This window comes from Drosophila erecta, unplaced genomic scaffold (genome assembly GCF_003286155.1).
Source record: "Drosophila erecta strain 14021-0224.00,06,07 unplaced genomic scaffold, DereRS2 tig00000000-arrow-pilon, whole genome shotgun sequence".
NCBI lineage: Eukaryota > Metazoa > Arthropoda > Insecta > Diptera > Drosophilidae > Drosophila > Drosophila erecta.
In genome coordinates this window covers 3,454,315-3,479,527 of record NW_020825194.1, presented here as the reverse complement: position 1 = coordinate 3,479,527, position 25,213 = coordinate 3,454,315, and the positions used below count along the sequence as shown (strand labels likewise).

General features: G+C 46.0%; 2 protein-coding genes across 3 annotated transcripts; one reads left to right on the top strand and one right to left on the bottom strand.

The window, feature by feature from the left end:
- Positions 1–300: 300 nt before the first annotated feature.
- On the top strand, positions 301–24,991 carry LOC6555098 (dedicator of cytokinesis protein 3). 2 transcript variants are annotated; one of them, XM_015153553.2, is made up of 13 exons: positions 301–1,092; positions 7,815–8,056; positions 8,118–8,266; positions 17,715–17,835; positions 17,895–18,132; positions 18,237–19,970; positions 20,029–20,849; positions 20,910–21,019; positions 21,134–21,151; positions 21,300–21,506; positions 21,564–21,738; positions 21,798–22,019; positions 22,086–24,991. In XM_015153553.2, the coding sequence occupies exons 1-13, from the start codon at positions 1,059–1,061 to the stop codon at positions 24,036–24,038; spliced, it is 6,024 nt and encodes a 2,007-aa protein (XP_015009039.1). In that variant the 5' UTR covers positions 301–1,058; the 3' UTR covers positions 24,039–24,991. The 2 variants fall into 2 exon arrangements, with proteins under 2 accessions (XP_015009039.1, XP_001981425.2); XM_001981389.3 differs by lacking the exon at positions 21,134–21,151.
- Positions 8,518–14,225, bottom strand: LOC6555099 (innexin inx3). The gene is made up of 6 exons (XM_001981390.3): positions 14,123–14,225; positions 12,087–12,283; positions 10,655–10,863; positions 9,837–10,297; positions 9,621–9,774; positions 8,518–9,555 (listed from the first exon to the last, which is right to left on the bottom strand). The coding sequence occupies exons 2-6, from the start codon at positions 12,247–12,249 to the stop codon at positions 9,358–9,360; spliced, it is 1,185 nt and encodes a 394-aa protein (XP_001981426.1). The 5' UTR covers positions 12,250–12,283; positions 14,123–14,225; the 3' UTR covers positions 8,518–9,357.
- Positions 24,992–25,213: the final 222 nt, after the last annotated feature.

Here is a 25,213-nt window from a genome sequence, read left to right as displayed (position 1 = left end):
TTTTGGTTGTTAACTCGGCTAAGTAAAATAATATTTACTTAATTTATTTAAAAAGAAAAAGTTAAAAAATATGGCAATGTATCAATTCGACGAAACGGGAATTTTATTTGTGTACTATATGGACTACATATTTAAACGACATTATAATTGTTTTATATACAATACAATTGAATAAATTTCACTCTAAAACTGTAACTGCCCGATGGTTCGTGTCTTGGCTAGACCATAGTTACCAGTGTGACCATCATTGATCGAATGAAAATGCCCACCAATGTTTTGGAGTAAGCAAATTGGACGCACAAGAACTGGTCACACTGAACAGTATATAAGCCGATGAATTCCGATTTTTGTTGTTGTTTTACAAACAGCTGAGCGGCGGACGGATATTTGTTGATGCTGCGCCCGGGAAGCTGCGCAGTGAATAACGCGAAAAATAATAAAACGCAAAAAATAGCAAAAATTAAACGCAAGTGCAGCAGCAAAAAAAAATAATATTTCGCGGAGTAATAAGGCAAATTAAATTAAATAAGGCAGTGTTAAAATCCAATCGGAAGGGCGGCTGGGAGTCCCAAATTCTTATTGATTTTCTTGTTTGTGTGTGCGCGGGTCCGTGAAAAAGGCAACAAAAGCAACGCAATCACTTCCAGACTTCCCAAGTAGCCACTTCCTTTTCTTCCACCTAGCGGTAATTATTGCCAATTGGAACCGCGATCGTTGCCTTCCAGTGACAACAACAACAACAGCAATGTAGCAAGTGTATTTGCTGCTTGTAGTTGTAGTTATTAAACAAGCTAAAGTGCCAAGGCGCGACAGAGACGGAGATAGACAACAACAAAAGCGAAAGTTGTATTGAGTGCGTAGATGTGTACGTGTGTGTGTGTTAGTGCAAAAAATTGTTGATAAATATTGTTGTGCGTAATAAATGCGAATTCAAATGCAAATATTCGCCGATGAAAAAGGTGTTTCCGCAAAAATCCGTTGATTAATTATAAATGCAGGGAGTGGCCGGCTAAGTGCGAGTTTTTCGGCCCAACTTGCAGCGGAGAAGCAGCGACAAAATGTGGATACCTTCGAACAACAAATACGGAGTTGGTGAGTAAATAATAAAAGTGGGCGGTCTGCCACCCACTTCTCCAAGCCACCCAACCAATCACCACCCCCCGCTGGGCGTCACGTGCGCGGCCTTTGTTTTTATTGCTGCCTTTTGCGGCGATTCACGCTTTTTTCCGCGAAACGCCGGATGCTATGGCAACCACCCCCGCACTTTTCCGTGCAGGGAGGAAAAGCGATTCTTCTACTTATTTTTGTACAAAAACTGTTTGTAACATCATCATCCCCCAGCTTACCGCACCTTCTTCAACATCCCCCCTCCCCCACCACCCCTCTCTGCCACCCATCGTGTAGTGTATCTCAAAGAGATTTCCGTGTTTGTTGTTGCTGCCGCGCTGCGATTTGATGTGTTTATACACACAGTTTTCCCCGCGCTCAGTTTTTCCGCACAGCGCTCGGCTGTCGCGTTGCCAATTTCCCAGCCCAGGTGTTGCCAATTTAAACGCTTTCGTAATTACGAACACCTAGAAAAATGTTTATTTCGCAGGAAAAATCATTCATTTGATTTTGATTTGAAATGTTTCTATCATATTAAAAATGGGTCATAGAAAATTATTTCGATCTTTGGTATGCTGATTGAGACTTTTAATTTTATTTTATATGTTAAATTATAGTAATAAAACCCACTTGGTAGACGGGAAATAAACATGGCTTCTAACCAAGTCTAACCAAGTAATATTTCTATTTCTTCTGCAATTTCTTCCTAATTGGTCATAGAGCATATGTTATGAAGCTTTTAGCAAAATAAATAGACAGAAAATATATTTTTCTCTGCACAATAGTCGACATTTCAACGGTTACCACTGTGTAACCGGCATGGAAAATCAAGTTGCGTGTTTTGATAACACACATGCGAACAACACAAGTGGATCTTGGATATTCTTTGTGCAGCACATTGTGCTGGTTGGTTTCTCCTCGGCTGAGATGCTCACATTATCTCCGCATTGGACGCACTTCGCGCTTCAATGGCAGTGCTTAACAAATTACTAAGGGGACAGGGCAGGGAAGTGTAGTCAACAAAATAAAATAAAAAAAATAAAATAAAAGACCTAGCGAACGACAACGAATGATTTGCGATGTACTACGGACAGCATCTTCAGTGGCAGACTCTGTGCCAAGTTTTATTCATTGTGCCGCTTCAATGGGTTTTCTTCGCCCAGATAAGCGCCAATATTCATTGTTTATGGGATGCTCTACCCAAGGGAGTATGTCCAGCGATATAACGCCGAAAATGTTCCAACAAAATGGCAAATTATTGGTAAATCTGTTTGGCATTCTAAACGGATTCTACCTTGGCGAAAAAGTTAATTTACTCCACTCAATGGAGTGCCAAGTTAAAGGGTATGCAACATTCGTGAGTGCCGCCCAAATACTCTTCATTACAGCTCCGTTTTTGTGCCCCAGTCGCTCCAGTTCGCCATCAATCGTGGAGACAGCTATTTGCTGCTGTGCGCTGACATTTGCTCCACATTCAACCCAGAGTGCAGAGATTGACATGAGAGCGGTCAGAGTTTACACAAATCAATCAGTCAGTCGTCGGCCAACCGCTGGCTTAGCATCATTAGCGATTCGAGGCGCTGTCAAGCCAACGCCCTAACCTTGCACAATGCCCAGCCCCGCCCCTTGCGCCCACTTCCTTGGGTACCGGCTCACTGTCCTCCTGCCCTTTCATCTGGGAGCGCCACGTGCTGGCCAACTGCAACTGCTGGGCAATGACTTCATTACCAGCGCACTCTTTGTCCGCAGCCCTCGGTCCTTCGCTTCTTCCCCTATAAGTAATTACTGTACCGCTGCTGCTGCTGCTGCTGCTGCTGCCTGTTACAGTCGAACATCAATAACTTGAAACCACCATCTGTCACAGCGAGTGTATGGGGAATTATTTTTCAAATGCATCAGGCTTTTACTCATGTTTACATACAGTTTGTGTATATTGAGTTCGCACATGAATGGCTATAAAGCTGTTCAATGGGCAAACCCATCTCTTACGATCAGTAAACATTTTCCGACTTTGTTAGCTCGCACCGGAATTGGCTGAATGGAAATTTATGGTAGCTCTTATTAAGTTTACCAACTTGAGTTTCAAAAGGTTCAATTTACCGAGGTCGGACCGTAGTTTTGCCCTCAATTGCGCAGTGAGTCGCGTGCACAATGGTGACAATTTTGCGGAGCAACCCTCGTAAATCTGGACCTGGCCATGCGGGTCACTCCGTTTGTGAGTTGGCGAACTTAGATTGGAAGCTGAAAGTTTACGCAACTTTTTGCCAAAAAATCAGAATGAATCCACTGGGATGAAGGGCGGCGGCAGGAAGGAACAGGCCTGCGGCACCGGATGTTGCCGCTCCGACTTTCCGCCTATCTTTCTGCCTTTTCCAGCGAATTCCGCTGTCGCTGCGGCAATTTCAGTTTCAACTTTAATTTAATATTCATTTTATGCATTTGGCCGCACAAATTTGTGCAGCGCTTCCTTCCTTCAGAATAACGCACAACCAACCGCACACAAACACACACACACACGAGTGCGCATAAAATTGATTCATTTCCATTGTTTAATATGCTCGGCGGGCGCGCTTCTTTTTCATTTATTTTCCGATTCGAGTGGTGCGTATGGAACACTCGTCCATTTGAGTTGTACTTCCATAATTCGTCTTTAACGATTTATTTATGAATTGCCATTTGCGGGACACACGGCGTATGATTAACAGCCCGCGCGCACGCACACTCGAAATGTATCAGGAGCCCAAATGTCGCATTTGGGCGCATTATCGGTCACACTGCCTTCCGGATGGATAGCAGGGATGTCGGTGACCCCGTCCGTGGACTGATTTATGTAAATGCTTGTCTAGGAGAGGTACTGCCAGGTAACCCCAAACGGAAGTAGCCGCTGCCATCGATAAGCCAGGTGAGATAGGCAGTTAGTTGGGAGTTAAGTAAATGTACTATACAAATAGCTAACAAGTTCTTCCTGTGGTTGATAAATGGTCATTAACAGTTGGCGTTTATTGATGGCATGAAATATATAGATTTCCCAAAATGAGCAAACAAATTTACAGCGCTAAATGTGCCCCATGTGGAATTAAAGTGCTATAAGTACGTAATCACATGCGAAAACAAAATGCAAACAGTAACAGAAAACAAACGGGTGTGCAAGCACTCAATTGAGTGGCATATATGAAATGCATTTAATTACAGCACGGCCAGCCACATCGGGAGATACAAAATGCATATAATAAGCAAATATTTCAGGCCCCAAACACACGTATGTACATACACATATCTGTGTATCCACATACCCGTTTGTACTCCACAATCGTAATGAAATCCACTTGACAATGGTTGTAAATGCGCTTTGTTTAGCTGGGAGTTCGCTTCACATGCACAGATAGAGCTCCAGCATCCATTCATCCAACTCCATTATTCAGACAATGCCTGTGATAATGACATCTGATGGACATTTGGGTCATGCTTCCTCCTTCGAACAGGTTTCAATCGATTCCGCCAAGCAGAAAGCTCTTAATATGACTTATATTTCAAAGATAAAAAGTTGCTAGATAATATGAAGTCTTTAGAAAATGAGTCACTTGCATAACTTTGAGGTCATTAATATGTATCTTTCTTTATCTTTATATCCTAATTTATTTTGGTAGTCATTTTGTTGAGATTTCACGCCATTATATAACTAGTTTGCTTTTAACGACAACTCTATACCTAAACTGGAATATTTTAAGCAATATTTATCATACAAGCTGGGGTCATGAATGTGTCATAGATATATATAAGGTGTTTTCTATTTGTTTGAGTTTTAAGGCGGAGTTTGAGGGATCTAAGCCTTGCTCTGGAAATAACGGCCTGAAGTAGCAATAACCCTAAACGAGTAGCTAATTTTAGTGGTTTAGGCCAGCCACTTGACCCACATTCCCGTGGTTTCCCTTTCCGCAGCCGGCGAGTTCCACTTTGTCGGCGACCTCATATTGCTGGCTATAACACAATTAATTAATTAAATTCTTAAGCCTCCCCAGTGGCACTTGAGTGCAGGGGCGTCGCTGGGGGGTCAAGTGTGAAGATGGGTCCCCTTAAGCCCAGCTCATTTAATCCACTTGCAGCTGAGCTGCGACTGCGGTTTGAGTCACACGGCGAGTAGTGCAGGCAGTGCTCTTTCATTTAATTTAAAATTATTTTCCGCCTAGGGACTACACTGCCATCCCCTGCCATTCCCGCCATCCCCTCTTCCATTTGCCATGCACTTGCCTTAACGACTTTTTTATTTAAATACGTTTGTTGACATTGCGGACTTGTTGGAGTGAGCATTGTGTCCTCCGTTCCGCTCCTTCCTTCCTCGCCAGCTATCCCAGCTTTTCCCCTTTGTGACCGGGCACACAAAAAGAGTGATGTAAGCCAAGCCTTTTGGGATATTGCATTCATCGTAAAAGTAATTATGCGGCTCGGCCTGTGATGATCCTGCCAATTTCCAGGGGCACTTCAAGTCAACTCTTTGAAATTTAATATTAAATTCCCCTAAGCTGGCTAAACGCTCATTAAAATTATTCATGCACTCGGCGAAAGGGGTAAGTGTATGCATAGGATATGGTACGGAGCATGACAGCGTGCTTATCTACTAATAGATAAGATAACTGGCTCTTAAACATATCCTAGTGGCTAAAGTTTCTCCAGTTGATCTGAAATCAGATGTTGCAGTACGAATGGCTGTTTAGATTCTGCTTCAGCTTCTGAAGTCCTTTTCTGCGAGTGTACTTGTGGCGGGTTTTTCCAGTTGGCTTTGAGTTTGAGCTGCTTGCCAAGCCGACGCCTTCCTAATGTGACTGACCTAAATAGTGCAAGCGCTTGGCTGGCACTTTGCCTACTGCGTTGTGGAATCCGGGATGTGTGAGAACGTACACTCAGCAAAAATCCGGGTTCTGCCCGCAAGCAGCCTTATATCGTTTCAATAAGGAAAACAGACCACTGATTATATTCCTCTCAAACTCTTCACATATAAGGTTATGATTCCCTTACTTGAGGTCATTATTTCCAGCTCGATATTTCCATAAATTTAAAGCACTGCGATGATTTTTATGAGTGCCAAAGTGTGGGTATGTGTGCTCATTTGCTGGAGTGTTTGCCTGCGCCGGCTGGAGTGCCTGGAACGGAGGTCTTCAACTGGCATTTTAAATTATAAAATACTTGCTATTTAGCATCTCCAGAATTCATTTAAATCGGTCTGCCGCATTCGCGACGAGCAGCTCAAATTGAAGCCAGTTAGAGGCGGTTGTCGAATGGTATAGCTCAAATACTGAAAGCTGAGTGAAGTGGAGTGGAGTTGGGGCAGCAGCAGCAGCAGCAGCAGGAGCCATAAAGCAGCAGCGGCAGCAGCATCTACAGTAGCAGCAGCAACAGCCACAGTAGCAACAACAGGAAGCAGTTTGCCCATTTTCATGGCACTGAAGCATTTCATTTTACATCTCCCCGGCCTCCGCCGAATCCCCCACCATCTGTCTATCTGTCTGTCTGGGCGTGCGTTTTATTAGCTCCTTTCGTTGATATGCTCATGCCGTGCTCGCTCGTTTGTCTTTCAACAAGGGAGCCCCGCATCCACAGCCACATATACACATGTACATATACATCCACATGCACATCCACAGCAACAGCCACCCAGTCCCACAGACACCACCACCTCCACCAGAAGCACCACCATCCACATCAGCACCACCCTAGCCGAAGCAAAAAGCAGCAACAGAATCAGAAGGCCGCCTTCCTCGGCTTGCGGCGCCTCCCGGACTACAGAGTGTGCCTTGCATTTGTAATTGATACACGGCGAAAAATCGGACATAGCCTGTTCAGAATACAAATGAAGAACCCTTAGTTCGAAAATGTTAGTGGAGAAATTTCTTGCAAATGCGGGGCTTACGTTGTAATCCTACAAATCATTGAAGCATGAATATTTATGAATCACAGAAATCGGATTTAATCGCCTCACCTGCTAAGAATTCCTGTATTATAAAGGGGTCTTTTTAGGATTACATTTTACTTGACTGTTTTAATAGAGAAGACTGTTTTCATATAACATTCGAAAGAATCCACTCAGCAGAATGTGAGATTGGTCTGGTAAATGCGAAGAATAATTTCAATGTGAATGCCACATGGCTCAGTTCTTTTAATCGAATGGCTGGCAATTTTCATCCATTTCGGTCCGAAACCAAAGTTGGCAGTGTACTCGTTGCCATAGCCACCATATCCAGCATTGCGGATATATCCAGCAGCTCACACAGCCCGGCGATGTGGCTCCAGTTAGAGCTCCGCTTGGCAGAGGCTCCATGGCACTTGGGTTGCTGGATTCATTCAGCAGCCAAAGTGTTCGATTGCCGGCGTGGCCGAGTGCTGCTCATTGTTCCGTGTTCCCGGCAGAGAGAGAATGACACCCCCATATACACACAGAGGCTCCATAAAAATACACACATTCGGATGCATATATTTTCCTTTTGCAGCCATTTGCCTATTTATAGTTGAAGTATTTATTGTTGCCGGGCCACTCGTGGCATGCTCAAGTGGACACTCGTGGGGGCACTTTAATTGCCACGCCGTCCATCCTGGGGCAATGTCATGGCCAAGAAGTGGCAACGCAACTGGTTGTAATCCAGCCGCTTCTTGGACTGTAGCTTTTCCTGCTCTCATTTTCATTTACACATTTTCCCATCTCCCTCCCCCAATAGCCATCCACAACTGGCACGGCAATGTCCGGTTTGGCCTGGCACTGGATGTCGGCGATTCCGTGGACATTGTGGAGGAGTGCAAGCACTGGTACCGCGGCTCCTGCCCCCGAAAGTCCCGGGCAGTGGGTCTCTTCCCCAAGACCTACATACACATCAAGGACCTCTCGAAAATCGATCCTGTGGTCGCCGAATGCACGCAGGTTCTGCGGGAATGGTCGGAGATCTGGAAGCGCCTCTATGTGGTAAGTGCTTATAGTGCCCACGACTTGGTTCATTTGATCAACTATTCCCAATCTTTTTCAGGATCGCGAAGCGTACAAGTTCCAAACCCTGCGCAAGGTTATGTTTTCCATATTGGAAAGTCGGAGGGAACTCCTTAGTGCCACCATGACTCAGGATCAAACTCTGGAGCTACAGATGGTTGTGGTTTCCAAGATAGACTGGGGCAATCGGTAAGTTAAAAGTTAATGGATACTGGAGGCTACTGAAAAAACCCAAAATTTCTTTAAGGCTAAGCTTTCATTGATAGGCGTTCCATGTAACGGAATCTAAAGTAGTTTTTAGGGTTTCCGTTAGAAAATGCGTAGTACTTCAATTGTAATTCACAGCTTTTGCTCAGAACAATGCAAAATGCGACCTTCGTGATTTGGAAATCCACATCCACAATCGTTTCCCACCCACTGATAAGTCCAGAGTTTAGCTGAAATTGTATATAGAATATTTATTACAACTTTGAACTTAGATAGCTTGGGTTCTCTTTTGCTTTATGTAAAATGTGTTCTTTTCTAGCAATAATCACAATAATTTTGTTATAAACAAAATTGCTTAAAATTACGATATATCTGTAGAGTAAATGTTAGGACAAAAATAGCGAGAGCATTGTGTATACTCGTTTAAATATTCATAATCATATTCCTCGTCGTACTCGTACCATTCGATTACTACAATTTTATATAGATCAACGTTTCGTGAGCGTGCATGAGCGGTAAGCAGATATAGCTGCATAGGTATTCTCGATCCGAGCTATCCACTATCCATTATCGAGCTAACTGCTAAACTTAAGTGTATATTTTAAATGGCGCATCATTGTCAACGACCTAACTACGATACAAAGTAGCAAAATCGTTTTATGGGATATCCTCGATCGTCGTTCAATCATCTTCAACCTACAAATTGCACGGTCTGCCTGTGTCCCTCTCTTTTTTATCATATATATATTTTTTTTTTCATTTTTATTTGATTTATTTTGTATCTTCTCACTCTGTGGCTCACCTCGTGTCAATGACGAACTGCACCTGTCTTTCGCTTGCCTAGGACCAAATTCAAAGATTATTTCCTTATAATTTTGCTAAATATATTTCGCACAGAACATTATTGAGTTGGATCTCCGAAAGTGCAATTGCTGATTCGTTCTCTTGCAGTCTTAGTGGTAGAAATGGAAATGCCTAACCTCATGACACACAACTCTCTCTATCTCCCCCCTACAAATATTATTGAGAAATCATTGAAATCATTGTTTTGAAGCCAATCCGTGGCCACGGGCTCATGTCTCCGTCTCCTTGCCGCCGCCGAAGTTCTCCACTGGCGGGTAAATCGGATGGCTGGGGTTCATTTCCAAAGTCGATGGTGCGGATGGGGTTCGGGATGCTCCTAGCAGACCGCAGAGCTGCTGCAGCATGTCGCTGTAGGATCTTGTGCTGAGGTTCTGGCTCAGGAAGTGCAAGATCAGGAAGTCGCCAATCTGTTGTGGAAACAATAAACGGATTAACATACAGCTCAAAGGTGGTATTTCAGTTGTGAACCCACCTCCAAGCGCCTGACCAGTCCGGCGATTTCCTTGCGGTGTCCCGAGCGATAAGAACGCTTGATAATGGTCTCCCGAGTGGTGGGCATCATGATAACCACCAGTGAATAGAGCACAGCCACGCCGGAGATGGTGGCCAAGATTATAAACCAGAACCTACAAAAAGTAATAAAGGTTGAAGATCTCTTCGAAGTGCAGCAGCCCACTCAACTACTCACCATAGGAAGATGTAGATCTTCTCGTTGAGGATATTGAGTGCCAGCACACAGAGGGTGTCGTGCTTCTGGATCGATCCACTGGGACCGAATTTGTGGAACGTGCACTTGGTGAGACGGGGAAAGATCTCGATCATGGGATCGAAGCGCTTGTCCTGATCCATGTTGGAGAACTTGACCACATCCGTGCCGTAGGACATGAAAGCACCGCCCAGAAACTTATCCACCATAAAGATATTCACAATCACGTTGATGAAGTTAAGCAGTTCGCAGAAAAAGTATGCGAACGAGTAGCCGTTGTGGGTGTTCAAACTGTTCATGAAGTACTTGAGGATCCGGTCCTGACGATCCCGCCGATAGTCATCCGGCACACTGACCATGCCACGCAGTCCATCGGTGATCATGCGGATCTTGCCGTCTTCCATGTTCTTCCAAACCCAGTGGGGCACGTAGAACATGAGCCCCTGGAATAATTAACAGATTAGTTTGGTCGGAAGCGGGTATTACAATAAATTGAAGAAACCACATTTGTCACGTTTAAAACGCGCAGCGTGTGATAGGCTACAGACATACTAAGACTTCAATTAAGTTCACTTTATCTACGGACAAGATGGAACTTTTCGTATTGCAAGATTGCTCATCATCATGTAAATTGGGATAGCGTGTGGAATTATTCAATTAGATACTGTTTAGCCTAGCTCGAGCTCATTACAGATTCAAAAACACATATGGATTTCAAAATAAATCTTCAGCGGTATAAACCATTCACTAAATCTTGCCCAAGGGCTTTATATATATATATTTCATTGATCCTCACTCACCTGGAAGAATAGCACGAATGGCACCCATTGATAGTAGCTGTGATAGCGCTTCTCCTGGCCGTACTCATTGCCCAATCCCGGAGCAGCCACGTCCGTTCCGATTTGCCGATGCTGCTGACCAGGTATCGTGTACGTGTAGGTGATCCAGCAGAAGGTGTTGATCACGTGCATCGGAATGGCGCCGTCGTTGATGCAACTTATGGGATCGCCTGCAAGCGCAGAGATAGAGATAATTTGTAGATATGCATTCGACCTCGTCGCAATTCGGATCAAGGGAAACGCAAGCGCATTCCTCGCCAGAAACCTCCTCGCCAGCCGTTCGTCAACGTCAAGTGCCATTAGGGCAATCTCTGGTGGTCTGGTGGAGCTGGTAGAGCTGGCTCCACGGTCCCAATTTGTCGACACTGTGGGTGCGGTAACGACTATGCTACGGTTACATTTATTATGGCTGCAGACGTGCCTAGGTAAACCTGCAACATTCAGCTAAATGGACGGGCGGACAGATAGACAGCCTTTTTTTGGGTGCGCCCCAACTTTATCGTACACTCTGACACCCCCTACTCCTACTCCTACCCCTACCCACTCCTCCCATTTTTGGACAAACAAAGTGGATACAAATGGAGCTGCAGACGAAGGTGGAGCGGGCTGGAAAGGGGAATTCCCAGAACCAACCGTCAATATTTGACTGTGGTTTTGTCGGTTGTTCACTTTTGGAGCACTTCTTTTAATGCACAAATATTTGGATTGAAGCTGGGATGGCTTTGCGATGCCTAGATCGGACTCAAATCTCGAAAAATGGGTATTAAAGTCAGGAAGTTTTCAATAAAATAAAAGGCATTAAAGTAAGAACTATTGCTCGTTCATTTTTGAGCACAATTTTATTGTCGTTTATGTCTTGTTTTTTTTTTTTTAATTATTTGTTATCAATGTGATTTGTCTACTAGTTCGGATTTTTATCAGCACTTTTTTATTCAAGGCCTTTTTCCTATCACCATTTTTCGAATTAAGAGAGTGTAATATACAGCACGCTTAAAAGTGCGTGGGAATGTAAAATCATATTAATAACAAGTACCATTATGTAAGACACAATTCACTGAGCCCAGCTTGAGCCAGATACATTGATTTTCACGCCGATTTCTGGCGAGGCACAGGGCCACCACCCGTGGCGACCGAGGAATGAGTCATTCGAAAAAATGGCTTTAGCTGAAATCCGATGAACGTGTTGCGGTCAATTTGTGAAAGCTCTGCACGCGTTTTTGCCTCCGTTCCGAAGAGCTCGAATTCAAATGGGTCGAATCGTATTTCTTGGAATTTATTGCTGCATTAGCAGCATTGCAGCAATTGCAAAAGCAAACTGGCAGACTGCAAACTGGACTACTCAAGCGCTAAACACTTGCATAGCTGCACTAATTTTTAGAAGGTGCTAACTCACCGATCAGATTGTTTGCGGTGACGATGATGCAACAGGTGAACAGAATGGCCGTCGTGATCCTGTAGTGGCAGCGGAAAACCATGTTGTCGATGACCGCCTTGTCCAGCAGATAGCGTATCTTGATGAAGCCGGACACAGCCGAGACCATGCCAAAGACCGCCATGTTGATGGTTGGTGTGCTGCTGCAACGAAGCTAACTGCAAGTGGACAAGAGAACAATTAATGAAATGAGCGGCGGGACACTGTGAGAAATGGGCATAGAGTTCCTAATTGCGCTCAAGTCTTAACAATGCGTTTATTGATTCCAATCTCTGTTACATTTATTTTGCTTGTGTTAAGATATGAAAGCATGTTGCATTGGGAGCAAGTCATCACTTGCCAAGTGCATTGCAATCTTTTTTATTTCTTTTGCCACACTTGATTGTGTACTGTGTGTTTGCCTTGTGCGTTATCTAGGACAGACATGACATATTCCAAATTATTTCACCACCCTGCCTCACATACCCGAACACACTTCCTCCCCACTCCCAGTTGGAGCTCCACTACTATACCATACCATAGCATACCATCCCATACCATCGGTTGTCTGGGACTCTCGTCGTTATCGTCGACAAGCCGCACTTACAATTAAGTAAGTGCTTGGGCAGTGCCGGAATTGTTTGTCGGGAGCATAGCTAGCTCTCTCTAACTGAATAATGCGAGTATGTTGTGCAATCTAATCTAATCTGCGCTAAGCTCTAGGTCCAGGTTGAATGCCCTGCCCTCGCCTGGTACCCCCAGGCCCCAAAAGTACTAGATAGCCAACAAGTTCATCTCAAGAACTCGGCTCTCAGAACCGGTACAGCTTTTTGTCAACCCACGCATAAATTTCACTTTGTCCCCATGCCCAAAGATACCGCAATCCCAAGGGGTTTTGTTTTCTTTTTCCACTTTTTCCACTCTTTGGACTTATATCGGCGCTTTTTTTGGGTTTCGAGTTGGATTTTTGGGCTTCGGCTCGCAGTGGATCAGGTTCTGGTTTGCTTTCTTCTCGGCTCTTTTGTTTATATGCAAATTTTTTTTTGTGTTTTGGGCTATTGTGTGTTTTATGTGTGTGTTTTGGCTGTATTTCATTTCGGCACGACAGATCGCATCGTATATAACTCCGAATCCGAATCGGAATCCGTAACTCCGAGAGCGAAACGCACACAGCCACACTGCGCCGCACGCAGGGCGCATAGAGTCGTCTCTGTCGCACGCATGCGCGCGGCAATTAAAGTCGCAAAGTATCTGTATCTGCGCAACGGCAGCTACTCCTTTTAAATGCATCAGCTTCTGCACTGAACATTCAATCTTACCACGCACACAGCGGCACGAACAGCACTCACACAGATACGCGGAGAGCACTTCATTTCGGCCCGACTTCAATTCTGGCCTTTTTTCTTTCAATAACTCTTTTTTCCCTCTTTTTTTTCGAAAAAGACAAAAAAAGAAACTGGTTTTAAGGTATTTTCTTTTTGGGAGCGGAGCGGAGCGGTCGCGATCGGATCCGATCGGTTGTTGCCACTGTTCTCTCTCATTTTGTGTCGTTTTCCTTGGCGTGTTGTTTTTTTTTTTTTCTTTTTTTTCTGAAGGTGTTGCTACCAAGATTGGCAACAGCAACCTGCCAGTTGGCCAGAACCGAACTGCGACGACCCCTTCGCACACTTAAGTGATTCTTTTGCTCCTGCTGGACGCGAAGTAGCTCCGCTTTTTTAGAGCTCTCCGTTCGCATTTAAATTTATTGCTGCCACTTTGACACTTTGGAAACGGGTTTTCGCTCCCAGTATTTATAATTTCTGGCTGGTTTTTTGCTTGTTTTTTGTTTGTTTTTAACTTTGTTGCAGATTCGAGATTTCTATTATACACAAGTACAAACACACAGATACACACAGACACAGACAGACTCAGCTGGAATTGCACTCGCAACTGCATTCGGCGGTGGTGGTGTGCGTGCAGCTTGGTGGTTGCTCAGTGGTGCTGAGCTGTGATTTCAGACCACTCAGTGGTGCCCATACCCGTATCCGTATCTCGAAAATGTGCAGCTGCTCTCAGCGGCGTTCAAAAACCTACTGAAAACCAAGTCGCAGAGCTGCAAACTGAACGATCCATTGTATCTGTGCTTCCCGAGCCGCGAGAGAGCCGCTCTTGCGATCTGGGTGGTTTTCCCTCTCCGGCGGAACCAGCGATCCCAGCTGGTTCCCGCTCCCAGTTCCAAATTACGCTCAAGCTGCATTCGCGCATTACCTTTTACCTGAGCCGAGAGACCCGGTGTTGTTACCTGTAGAAGTATTGAGGTGCCGAGATGCAGAGGTGCAGAGGACCCACCCAACCACCTTAGTTCGCTTAGGTAGTTCTCGCCGAGATTCTTCGTTTCCCAGATTTTCCTTCGATCTTGAACCGACTTGAACGAGGCCCAATAACATCTGGATTGAAAATCAGTAAATCCATTGATTAGTTTGTTCTCCGGGTGGAGAGGGAAATTTCCTACAACTTTATCAGCTAGATTTTGATTTCAGATTAAAAAAGGGTAGCTTAAACAGTCGCCGTGAAGTCGGTGTTCGTCAATCGAAGATTTTTGAACACAATGAGCCAGAACTGGAACCCCAATAAAAGACTTTAAGAACAAAAGATATATTTAAAACTTCAGCGTTCAAAAAAACAAAACTGTAGATGTACTAGGAGTGCGCTCAAAGTCTCTGCCTTTATTTTGGCAATAATTTAAAATGTATTGTATTATAAACTCTGTTTATCGAATTTAGTACTATAAGGTTTTTATACTTTACTTGAAGACTTATGTTCGCTCTTTTAACTCTTATGCAATCGCGAGCCCATGCAATTATTTATCCTTTTATTAATCACCTCTCTAAATTAATGGGACCTCAAACTCAAACCCAAGTAAATAAAATTAATGAGGTGGACCACAAGTGCATTCCAATTAATTCCTCGGAACTTGGAGCTGCCTGTTCGTTTAATTTATCGCTGTTTCCACGTCCAGCGAATCCTCTGACAGCGCAGACGCCGCTCTGAAGGGTCCGCCAAATGGGTCTAAGGAACTATTCGTCGTCATATTCCATATATACCATATATACATTGTGGCCGATCGCACACACTCTCAGTGTATAGGGTCCCGAAATGAAGATCCATTTGCATGCTGAGAGCTAGACAAGCAACGCCAAACTTGTTGCCAAGCATTCCTCCCAGCTCCCTGGGAACTTGGTCTCCAAATTCTCCCCCCTTTGAGTTCCAAGTTCCAAGTTCCATGTTCGAAACCTGCAACTCCTTGGCCCGGTGGAATGACTCAGCTCGGTGGCTTTGGCCTGCCGCGTTCTTCGGTCTTGGCCATAATGAAATGGCATTTCGAAATGGCTGCTGCTGCTGGTGGTGGTGGTGCTGCTGTTTCCATGTCCTGAACCACTGCGCTCCACTTCGCCTCCCTGTGCATTGCACTGTTTGTTTATTGAGGGTTCCCGATGCCGGTTACCATGCCTTTATCCCTATGCTCCCTATGGCTGTGAATGTGGCTGTGGCTGTGGCCTGGCCTCTTGCCTGTGGCCTCGCCTCTCGCCAGAAATGTATCTGCCAGCTACACCTTTTATAAAGACATTAAATACGAAATATATGGCATGTGTGATTGTGATATGCCGTGTATCTGGGCCGCTGGTGAGACCAAACCCATAGATACAATGCCATCGAACGCGTTGTTGCTATTGCTTTTGTTTGTGGTTGACAGGCCTGCTTATCGAAGTGTAAATAATTAAATTTTTCTGTATCGCCTGGTTCTCCATCTTGTTGCGTCTTCTCGTTCTCCTCCACCTTTTTTTTTTGGTGTTGTGTCATATCTTCATAGATTTCCAACACTTTAGGCGAGGCTTAATTAAAAAAGAATTTGTTCAGATAAGCAAAGCAGCGGATGGGATTTTTGGGGGAATACATTTGGGAATCCCTTTCCCTTCACCTGTTGAGCTTTGGGTCAGGCACTTAATTAAAAGCGACTTAAAGTGTTCATTACCAGCAGGGCTACCGTTTGTATTTTTGCGGGTCCCAGGCAGCCGCGCACGCGCTCCTCTCATATTTGTATCCATGAGATACATTTTCGAGTCGCAGTGCTTCATTTGGTCACGTCAACTCAGAGCCACGACTCCCGGCGTAACAGTGGTGGCTCAAACCCCACACAAACCTATATATCTCTATATGACCAGAGAGCCAGACATTACCATTCCCCAACAATCGAGACCCATAGATCTTGTTCTCTGTGGTCTCTACCATAGCACCTTTGTTTCTCTACTGGTTCCGGTTCCAAAATGGAGATTCTCTCTGGGGAATCTCTCCGTCTACCACTGTCTCTTTCTCATTTTGAATTTCACCTGAGCCAGAGCGAAGCCGTTTAGGCCTCGTTAACAGCAAAACGGCTTCTTCGGCTTCTTCGGCCTGTTCTGGAGGTTGGATGGTAAAAGATGCCTGGCTCTCTCGCTGCGTAAGCCAGGTAGAAGGCGCAGCGTAGCCGAGGTAGCAGCATCGTCAACATATTGCTGATGACGTTGGACGTTGCCCACAACCTGGCTGTGAACCTGGCCGAAACTCCGCTCCTCCTCTTCACTTCTCTCCCCACCGCTCTTCTTGCTCCTCTCGCATGCGCCACCGGAATGCCGTGAACCCATTAGCTGGTGTAGTTTTTTGTGTACCTCATCTGGCTGGATCGGCGATCGGCTGTAAGCAGCCGAAATTTATGCGTCATGCGGGCCATGCGATGTGTGTCCAAGATCCGTGGCTGATCATCGCCATCATCATCATCATCATGTAAATTCCAATCGGTAGCCGCCGTACGAAACAGCAGGCACGTACTGGCCATAGATAGTGTGAAGTTAATGATCGACCCAATCCATTTAGATACGATCTTTGGCGATAGAACTCTATTGATTCTTGATTTGAGCTACTTTCTGAAAGTTGAGCGGAGTCGTGACAGGTTCTCTGGCTGCCTTGGCACTGATTCATTCGATTTGCATGAGTGCTACGAATTACTCAGACTCCGGGGAACTTGATAGTCTATAGTGGTTGTATAGTACCATTGCATATTAAACAGAACAGCCACTTACTTTTCAGATAAGTTTAATCAGAAACGTTTTATAAAGAAATTAAGTTTAATACAACACAGAACTAGCTTTGACATTTATTCAAAACATATGGAATTATTTATTCCCCCCAGAAGCAATGTTTTATTATGGGATCTCCCTTGCAAAGCTCGATCCCTCTTGAAATTGCCTAAAATAAATCTTCATTCCCTTCGCGGCGCGTTCTATTTTGGGTGATTAATGATGATCACCCATGATGACTGACCAAATTTGTATTTAATTCTTGGCGCTCGGCACGACTCCGTCAAGCGACAATTAATTACGAATGCGTCAATTTCCTTAAAGCTCTAATGGTTTTCCAAACTACCAGCCTGATTGTATTCGAAGGGATCCCCCCAAGCGCCCGCTCCCACGATCCATTAATTGAAATGTGTCTTTTGTAACGGAACGTGACAAAGTGGCAAATTTGTTTTAGCTGGGTGTTTCCTTCCCTGATATCGCTATCAATCAACCGGCAAATGCTTTCCAATCTTTGCAGCAAACTCGGTCTGGACTTGGTGCCCAGAGAGGGACCACTGGCGGTGGATCCACATGGCATTGGCATCGTGAAGCTCTACAATGTCCATGTGAACAGTGCTGATAACGCAAAGGCCTCCTCGGTATAGATAATAATGGAATCCAGCGGGATTGTTCTAATAATTGTTCATTTGATCCACAGAGTCGGGGAACTTTGAGGCGGAAGACGCAGCGCAAGATACTCACCCACCATCTGTACTTTTGCATGCGAGATTTTGGCCATCGGATAGGTGGCGATGATGCGGAGGTCTACTTCTTCCTTTATGATGGCAGTCACATGCGTCCGCTGTCCGAACGGTTTCTGGTCAAGATCTCCAAGGATGGCTTCTCCAACTACATTGAAAGGTTTCACAGCAACTGCACGGTGTTCACTGATCTGGGTAAGGCATTAATCATGTCCATATGTTCCAAAAGCAAATGAAAATCTATATAAATGTCAATATATATATTTATATGTTTATTATAAACCATTTAATATCTTCAGGTGCCGCTGATCTCAATGAGGAACTTCACCTGGTTGCTGTGGTCATGCGCGTGGGCAAGATCATTCAGTCGGACTCCATCAAGAAGATCGAGAAGGGTGGCACGTTGGGCCATGGTCCAACCTTCCGTCGACCATTTGGAGTGGGTGTTCTCTCGCTGGGCGACATTGCGCACTTCGATAGCAGTCTGGAGCAGTCCTCCGATGAGCGAGAGTACAACTTTAAGCTGTTCCAGTGCGAGGAGAAGGACTTTCACCTGCTGCCCGAACTAATTATCAAGAAGTCGAGTGGAAAGTACTCGCCCATCCAAACGAGTCAGGGAACCCAGGGCATTGTTGTATCTCTAAAACTTCTGCATGGTGGTCTCGGTCAGGCTCGGCAGGAGCAACCGCTGCTCTTCCAGGGCTCTACGATAACCAGGAAGATGGGCTTCCCGGATGTCATCATGCCCGGAGATGTCCGTAACGATCTCTTCCTCACTCTGGAGCGCGGTGAGTTCGAGCGCGGTGGAAAGAACACGGGAAAGAATATCCTCGTGACGGTCGTAGTGCTCGATGTGGCGGGTAATGTTCTCACCGACTGCCTTTGGGGTGCTTCCGGCATGGAATCCCAGCCGCAGTACCGGTCCATGATCCTGTATCACCAGAATGCTCCCAGTTGGAATGAGATGTTGCGTCTCAGCGTGCCGATCGACAAGTTTTCCACGGCTCATGTGAGGTTTGAGTTCCGGCACTGCTCGACGAGGGATAAGACGGAACCGAAGCTGTTCGCCTTCAGCTTTGCCAGACTAATGGACACCAGTGGGGCCACTTTGGGCGACGGTCAGCACGAGTTGTATGTGTACAAGTGCGAGGATCCCGCGAAGCTTCAGGCCTCCAACTATCTGCGGTTGCAGTGTAGGCCTCGCGATGCACAGGCCAAAATGGATTGTGGCGGATGCTTCAGTCGCAGCTCCAAGGAAGTGTTCGTCCTGCGCTCCCTGCTCTGCTCCACGAAGTTGACCCAGAACGCTGACCTTCTATCGCTGCTGCAATGGCGCACATATCCCGAAACAATCCAGGACTCGCTGACGGGAGTCCTGCGGCTGAACGATGAAGAGCTGGTCAAGTTCCTGCAGGATGTGCTGGACGCCCTGTTTGCCATGTTCTCCAATGAGGAGGGTAACAGCACCCAACACTCGGGCCTGGTCTTCCATGTCCTCGTGAGCATCTTCAGTCTGTTGCAGAGCAACAAGTTCCAACATTTTCGGCCGGTGATGAACGAGTACATCGAGAATCACTTTGCGGCCGCTTTGGTTTACAAAGGACTCATCACCTCAGTGGAGCACATGGCCGTGTTCATGACCAAGGCAGAGCACCCCGATCCATTCCAGAAGTGTTTCGGTTCCCTGGAGTACATATTCAAGTTGCTAATCCAGTCGAGGAAACTGTTTGCCAGGGCAACAGGTGGGCAGTATGAGGACTCGTTCAAGCGGGACCTCCACTCCCTTTTTACGGCCCTCAATGGAATGCTGGCTGTGCCCTCGTACGATGTCATCATTCCCACCCAAGAGGCCCTGCTCAATTCGACGGGAGTGGTGCTGGAGCAATTGAAGGACACGCTTCCCGCCCCAGAGTTGGGCATGCTGGCGCGGAATATGCTGGACGCTATTCCCCGGGGAGCTCCCATTCGGTTAATTCAGGCGAAATTGCATGCTGTCAAGGATCTGGTATCTGGGGAGTTGTTTCATGAGGATGGTATGTTACATTAGCTGAAAGTAATATCCTTTTTGCCTAATTTACAACTCAATTTCAGATTCCCGCACTGTGGTTCTATCGGTGGCTTGCAAGCACCTGCGCATGCATCTTAGTCGCCGGGATGAGCTGCGTCTGTGTGCTGAGATTCTCTCGGAGATTTTGAGCCAACTGTACGATTTACAGAAGGAGCAGCGCGACAAGGTGACCAACACCCTACAGCACGACCTGGACTCGCTGTGCAAGAATATACTGGGCATACTAATCCGTACCATTAGCATTATAATGGAGGGATCCAATGCTGTGTTGCCGCAGTTGGTTTCCTGTCTTTTGGGCTTGCTGCAGCTGCTCGACGAGACCCACTACAAGCGCTATTGGGACGAGCTGAGTCCCAACAAAGATCCACGGGATCTGAAGGAGTTCCTGAGCAAATCATTGCTGGTGTACGAGGAACTGTTGACCCAGGACTGGCATGTGTTCCCCAATGATTGGCTGGTGATGAAGCTGGCCGCCAACGATGTTCTGCGCATGTCGCTGGAGGAGTTCGCCAAGCCGCTGGTCTACAGATTCTTGGGACTCCAGGCCTTTGATTCGCAGCTCTGGTGGAGCTACTTCAGTCTAGCTGTTGCCTTCTTGACACAGCCCTCCCTGCAGTTGGAGCAGTATAGGGAGCCCAAGAGGCTTAAGATACTCCACTCGCACGGGGACATGCGGGTGCTCATGGGCTTCCAGATACTCAGCATGTGGTCGCAGCTGGGCGAGCAGAAGCTGCACTTTATTCCGTCGATGGTGGGTCCATTCCTGGAGGTCACATTGGTACCAGAGCCTGCTCTGCGGAAGGCCACGCTTTCGGTCTTTTACGACATGATGCAGTGCGAGCAGGTGAGTTGTTGGGCCTTATCGTTTTAACCATGGTTAATCCATGTGAATCTGTTCGAGCAGGCTGCCCGTGGTTCGTTCCGCCTGGTGGAGAGCGAACTGATTGACAAGCTGGACCTGCTCATCAGCGAGAACAAGGGTGACGACGAGTACAGGGAGCTGTTCAGCACCATGTAAGTTGCAAAACATGCTTAACGGCAATATGTTGTACATAAATGTTTGTAAATGTCTGTAAATATACATATATGACTCACTTCACACTCATTGCAATCGCCATCCATAAAAAGGGAACATCTCAGCTTGGTGTAAGTTTAACTCAGTGCAATTTTTTCCTTGCTTTAAATGTAGTTCTTTCCGCTAGTCCATTTGTTGTATATATTTTATTTGTTTGTAGTCCTTACCCTTTGACAGTGCTTAAGGCATTTAGTAATTCGATTTATTATGTGCCATCAGTTTGCTGGAGAAAGTCCAGGTGGAGAACCCCAACTGGAAGGAGGCTGGCATCGCTTTCATAGCCTCAGTAACGAGACTTTTGGAGCGCCTTCTGGACTATCGTAGCGTAATGCAGGGCGAGGAAAATCGGGATAAGCGCATGACCTGCACAGTCAATCTCCTTAATTTTTACAAAAACGAAATCAACCGGAAGGAGATGTATCTGAGGTGAGCCTACGATCAGATAATGTGCGTCTTCCAGTTTCTAATTTCATTTTTAACCAGATACATCTACAAGCTGCACAACCTGCACCTGCAGGCAGAGAATTACACAGAGGCTGGCTTTACTTTGAAACTGTATGCCTCTATGCTGAGTTGGGATAGGGAGACCCAGAGCTTTGCCCCATTCGATAATAGTGGTCAGCCAGAGTGGCAGCGCAAGGAGCGTCTATACCACGAGGTTCACAATGATCCCTACCAGCCATGGATGATAACTTAAGCCTTAATTATGTCTTGCAGATCCTTAAATACTTCGACAAGGGAAAATGCTGGGAAAAGGGTATCCCCTTGTGCAAGGAGCTGGCTCAACTATACGAAACCCGTCGTTTCGACTACAACAAGTTGAGTGAAATACTCATTCAGGAGGCCAAGTTCTTCCAGAATATCCTTACTCAATTACGACCGGAACCGGAATATTTCCGGGTGGGATTCTACGGAATGGGACTGCCACTTTTTGTGCGGGTATGTCAAGTGCTTTAGAAACCATATTAATTTAATCCGCTTATGGTTATACATTGAATATTGTAGAACAAACAATTTGTGTATCGTGGACTGGAGTACGAGAGAATTGGAGCCTTCACACAACGGCTGCAAACGGAGTTTCCTAGTGCTCAGATCCTGAGCAACAACAGTCCGCCGGACAACGCCATTCTGAATGCTCCGGATCAGTACATACAGATCAGCAACGTAAGACCTGTTGGGGATGCACAGGCCTTAAAGACCGCAATGGTTCCAGTGCCGGAGAAAATAGCTCGATTCTACGAGGTTAACGATGTAACCCGATTCATCTATGATCGCCCCATGTACAAGGGAACAGTGGACAAGGATAATGAGTTCAAGTCGTTGTGGATAGAACGCACCATTCTAGAGATTGCTAGTCCACTGCCAGGAATTTTACGCTGGTATGAGGTGAAACAGAAGACGATGCAGGAGTTAACGCCAGTAGAGTACGCTTGCGAGATTATCAGCAATGCTGGCAAGGAGCTGTCCGAGCTGATTGTGCAATATAAACGCGATCCCAAGAGGAATATTAATCCCTTCTCCATGCGTCTGCAGGGCACAATCGATGCCAATGTCATGGGCGGTATAAGCAAGTACCAGGAGGCTTTCTTCTCCGAGCAGTTCCTAAAATCGCCGCAAGGTGCTGGACAGCAAGCAAATGTCCAGCGGCTGAAGGTACTGATCCTGGAACAGATTCAGATTCTGGAGCAGGCCCTGGAGCTGCACGGTCAGCTGGCGCCCAGTGGAGTTCAGCCTCTGCACAATCGCCTTTTGGAACGTTTTTCCCAGCTTAAGCAAAGTTTATCCGGCATGGGCAGGCTGAAACGCCAGCACTCCGAAAGCATTGTAAATACTCCCTTACCACCGTTGCCCACAGAGCAGCGAGTGGCCCAGGCGACAGCTTCCTCAAGCTTGAATGCAAATGCACACACCAACTATGTATATGATCTAGATGAGATGTACACGAGACCGGGAGACACTGTACGACCCGTGGACCCACTCAGTTCCTACCAAACGCTGAGTAAGGAGAGTCTTAGTATTCCTCTGGAAGATGCTGCTGCTCCTCCAGTACCAAATCGTCCACGCTCGCAGAACTTTATAGGAAACGGATCCATGGACAGCCCGGAGGTTCCGCCGAAGCGACAGCCGACGTTGAATTCTCCCAATGCTCCTCCGCTGCCTCCGCGGGGAATTACACCGGACAAGAGGGCGTCAAATCCCTTGATCTTCAATGACTTTGGTTCTGGAGATGCTGTGGGACGTCGCCATTCTCAGCAGCAGCAGCACCATGGCCAGAAGTATTCTGTTGTTGATATTAGCTACGATGATCCAGAGGCAGATCAGCAGCCGCATTCGCTGCCCCCGAACTTTCAGGACGGAAGCGGTGGTACCCTGAGCGTGTGCTTTGCACCAAATGATTTCCGAGACTCCGGCATATCGACGACTAGCTCCAGGGAACTGAACCACATGAATCTTAACAACCTGAGCGAAGACTCTTCGTCGATCTCGACCATTACAGTGCAGCATCGGGAACACTGTCGCATCAGCAGCAATGGCAGTTTGGACTATAATGCCACAGCATCAATGAACATTACACAACGGGAGAGTTCGACTAGTTCGTTCGATGTGGAGGACTTTCCGGTGCCGCCGCCGCCTATTCCACCCAAATCCTTGGCCGTGTCAAGCAATGGGGTCAACATTTCAGTCGATGAGGCACACTCACTGCATCCCAGCACACAAGCGAACACCACACAACTCAATCACAGTCAGAACCCAAATCAGAATCATTCCACAAACAGTCACCATCATCAGCAGCAGCAGAATGGAGATGGCGATGGTTATAGCACGCTGCAGCACCCGGTGAACGGGCTGGGGCTGGCTACCCTTCCACCACCACCTTCTGCTGTTGAAGCGCCACTGCCAGCATCTGCAATAGCCTCATCTTCATCTAGTCATCAGCACGATGGCGGCACTTTTTGAGTTACAATATGTCGCTGCCATCATCCACCCGATCAGCCACATCAGCCACACAAGCCATCCTCATCCACGTCAACCTCGGACAGCACGGCCACGGATTCGGCATCGGAATCAACGGAATCCAGTTCGTCCACCCATTCGATGACGCCGCCACCGCCTCCTCCACCGCCGCCATCGTCCTTCACTCACTTCCACCATCAGATGGCAGCTACAACTCACTACTGCCAGGATTGTATGTCCTCGCCGTCACCACCACCCACAATCATCACGGAGCAGGCACAAGTCCATCCCACACCGGGTTTGACCTCAGCACAGCCCCACATCGAGCACTGCTCGTGTGGACTGAGTTTCTCGGTGGTTGAGGATCAGCAGGAGCAGTTTCCCAGGCTACTCCCCACGAGGTTTTCAACGCTGGAGCGGCAGACCGATGGCTTTCAGGTGGAGCAGGTGTCCGGCTGCCAGCATCATCATCACCAGCACAGTCCCTTGTATCATCTTCCCCAAGGCAGTCAGGATGCACATGCTCAGACGGATTTTACATACGCGCAGCGCTGAAAGATATATCTAAAGAACAAGTTGTGGGACTAGGCGAACCACAGAGAGTGAGATTAAATTTCGCTAAGATATTAGCATTATTGTTTATTTTCGTTTTTAGAAATGCTCTTAATGGAACTCACGTTCTTTTGAACTATGTATTTTTACTCTAATTATTTTTGGTGCCAAATTTTTGCTGCAAGTCCAAAGCGCAATATAAACAAATGTTGTAATGATATAGGTTGCATATACAATTTTATTAATTTTAACATTATTTTATTTTATATATAATTTTTTACGGGGAATTGTCGCTAAAGTTACTAAGAAGAATGTTTAGATAAGAGAATAAAGTTGAAATGATTTTTATAATGAATGAGGATATCAAATACTGAAACCAAAATACAGAACACTATAATCAAAAACGATCAACGCAACATTTATACACTGAAAACAAAGCAGGACACCGACAAAATGTGCAATGCAGTTTTTACTTTAACGAATATAGCCATATACACAAAAATAGACATATACGCCACTACAAGATATTTATATGCGAAAGGCAATTAGGAATTTTAAAGTGCTACTAGCTTCATAACGAATCAGAGAAGTTTTCCATTTTTGTAAATTTTTAAATAAACATCTTT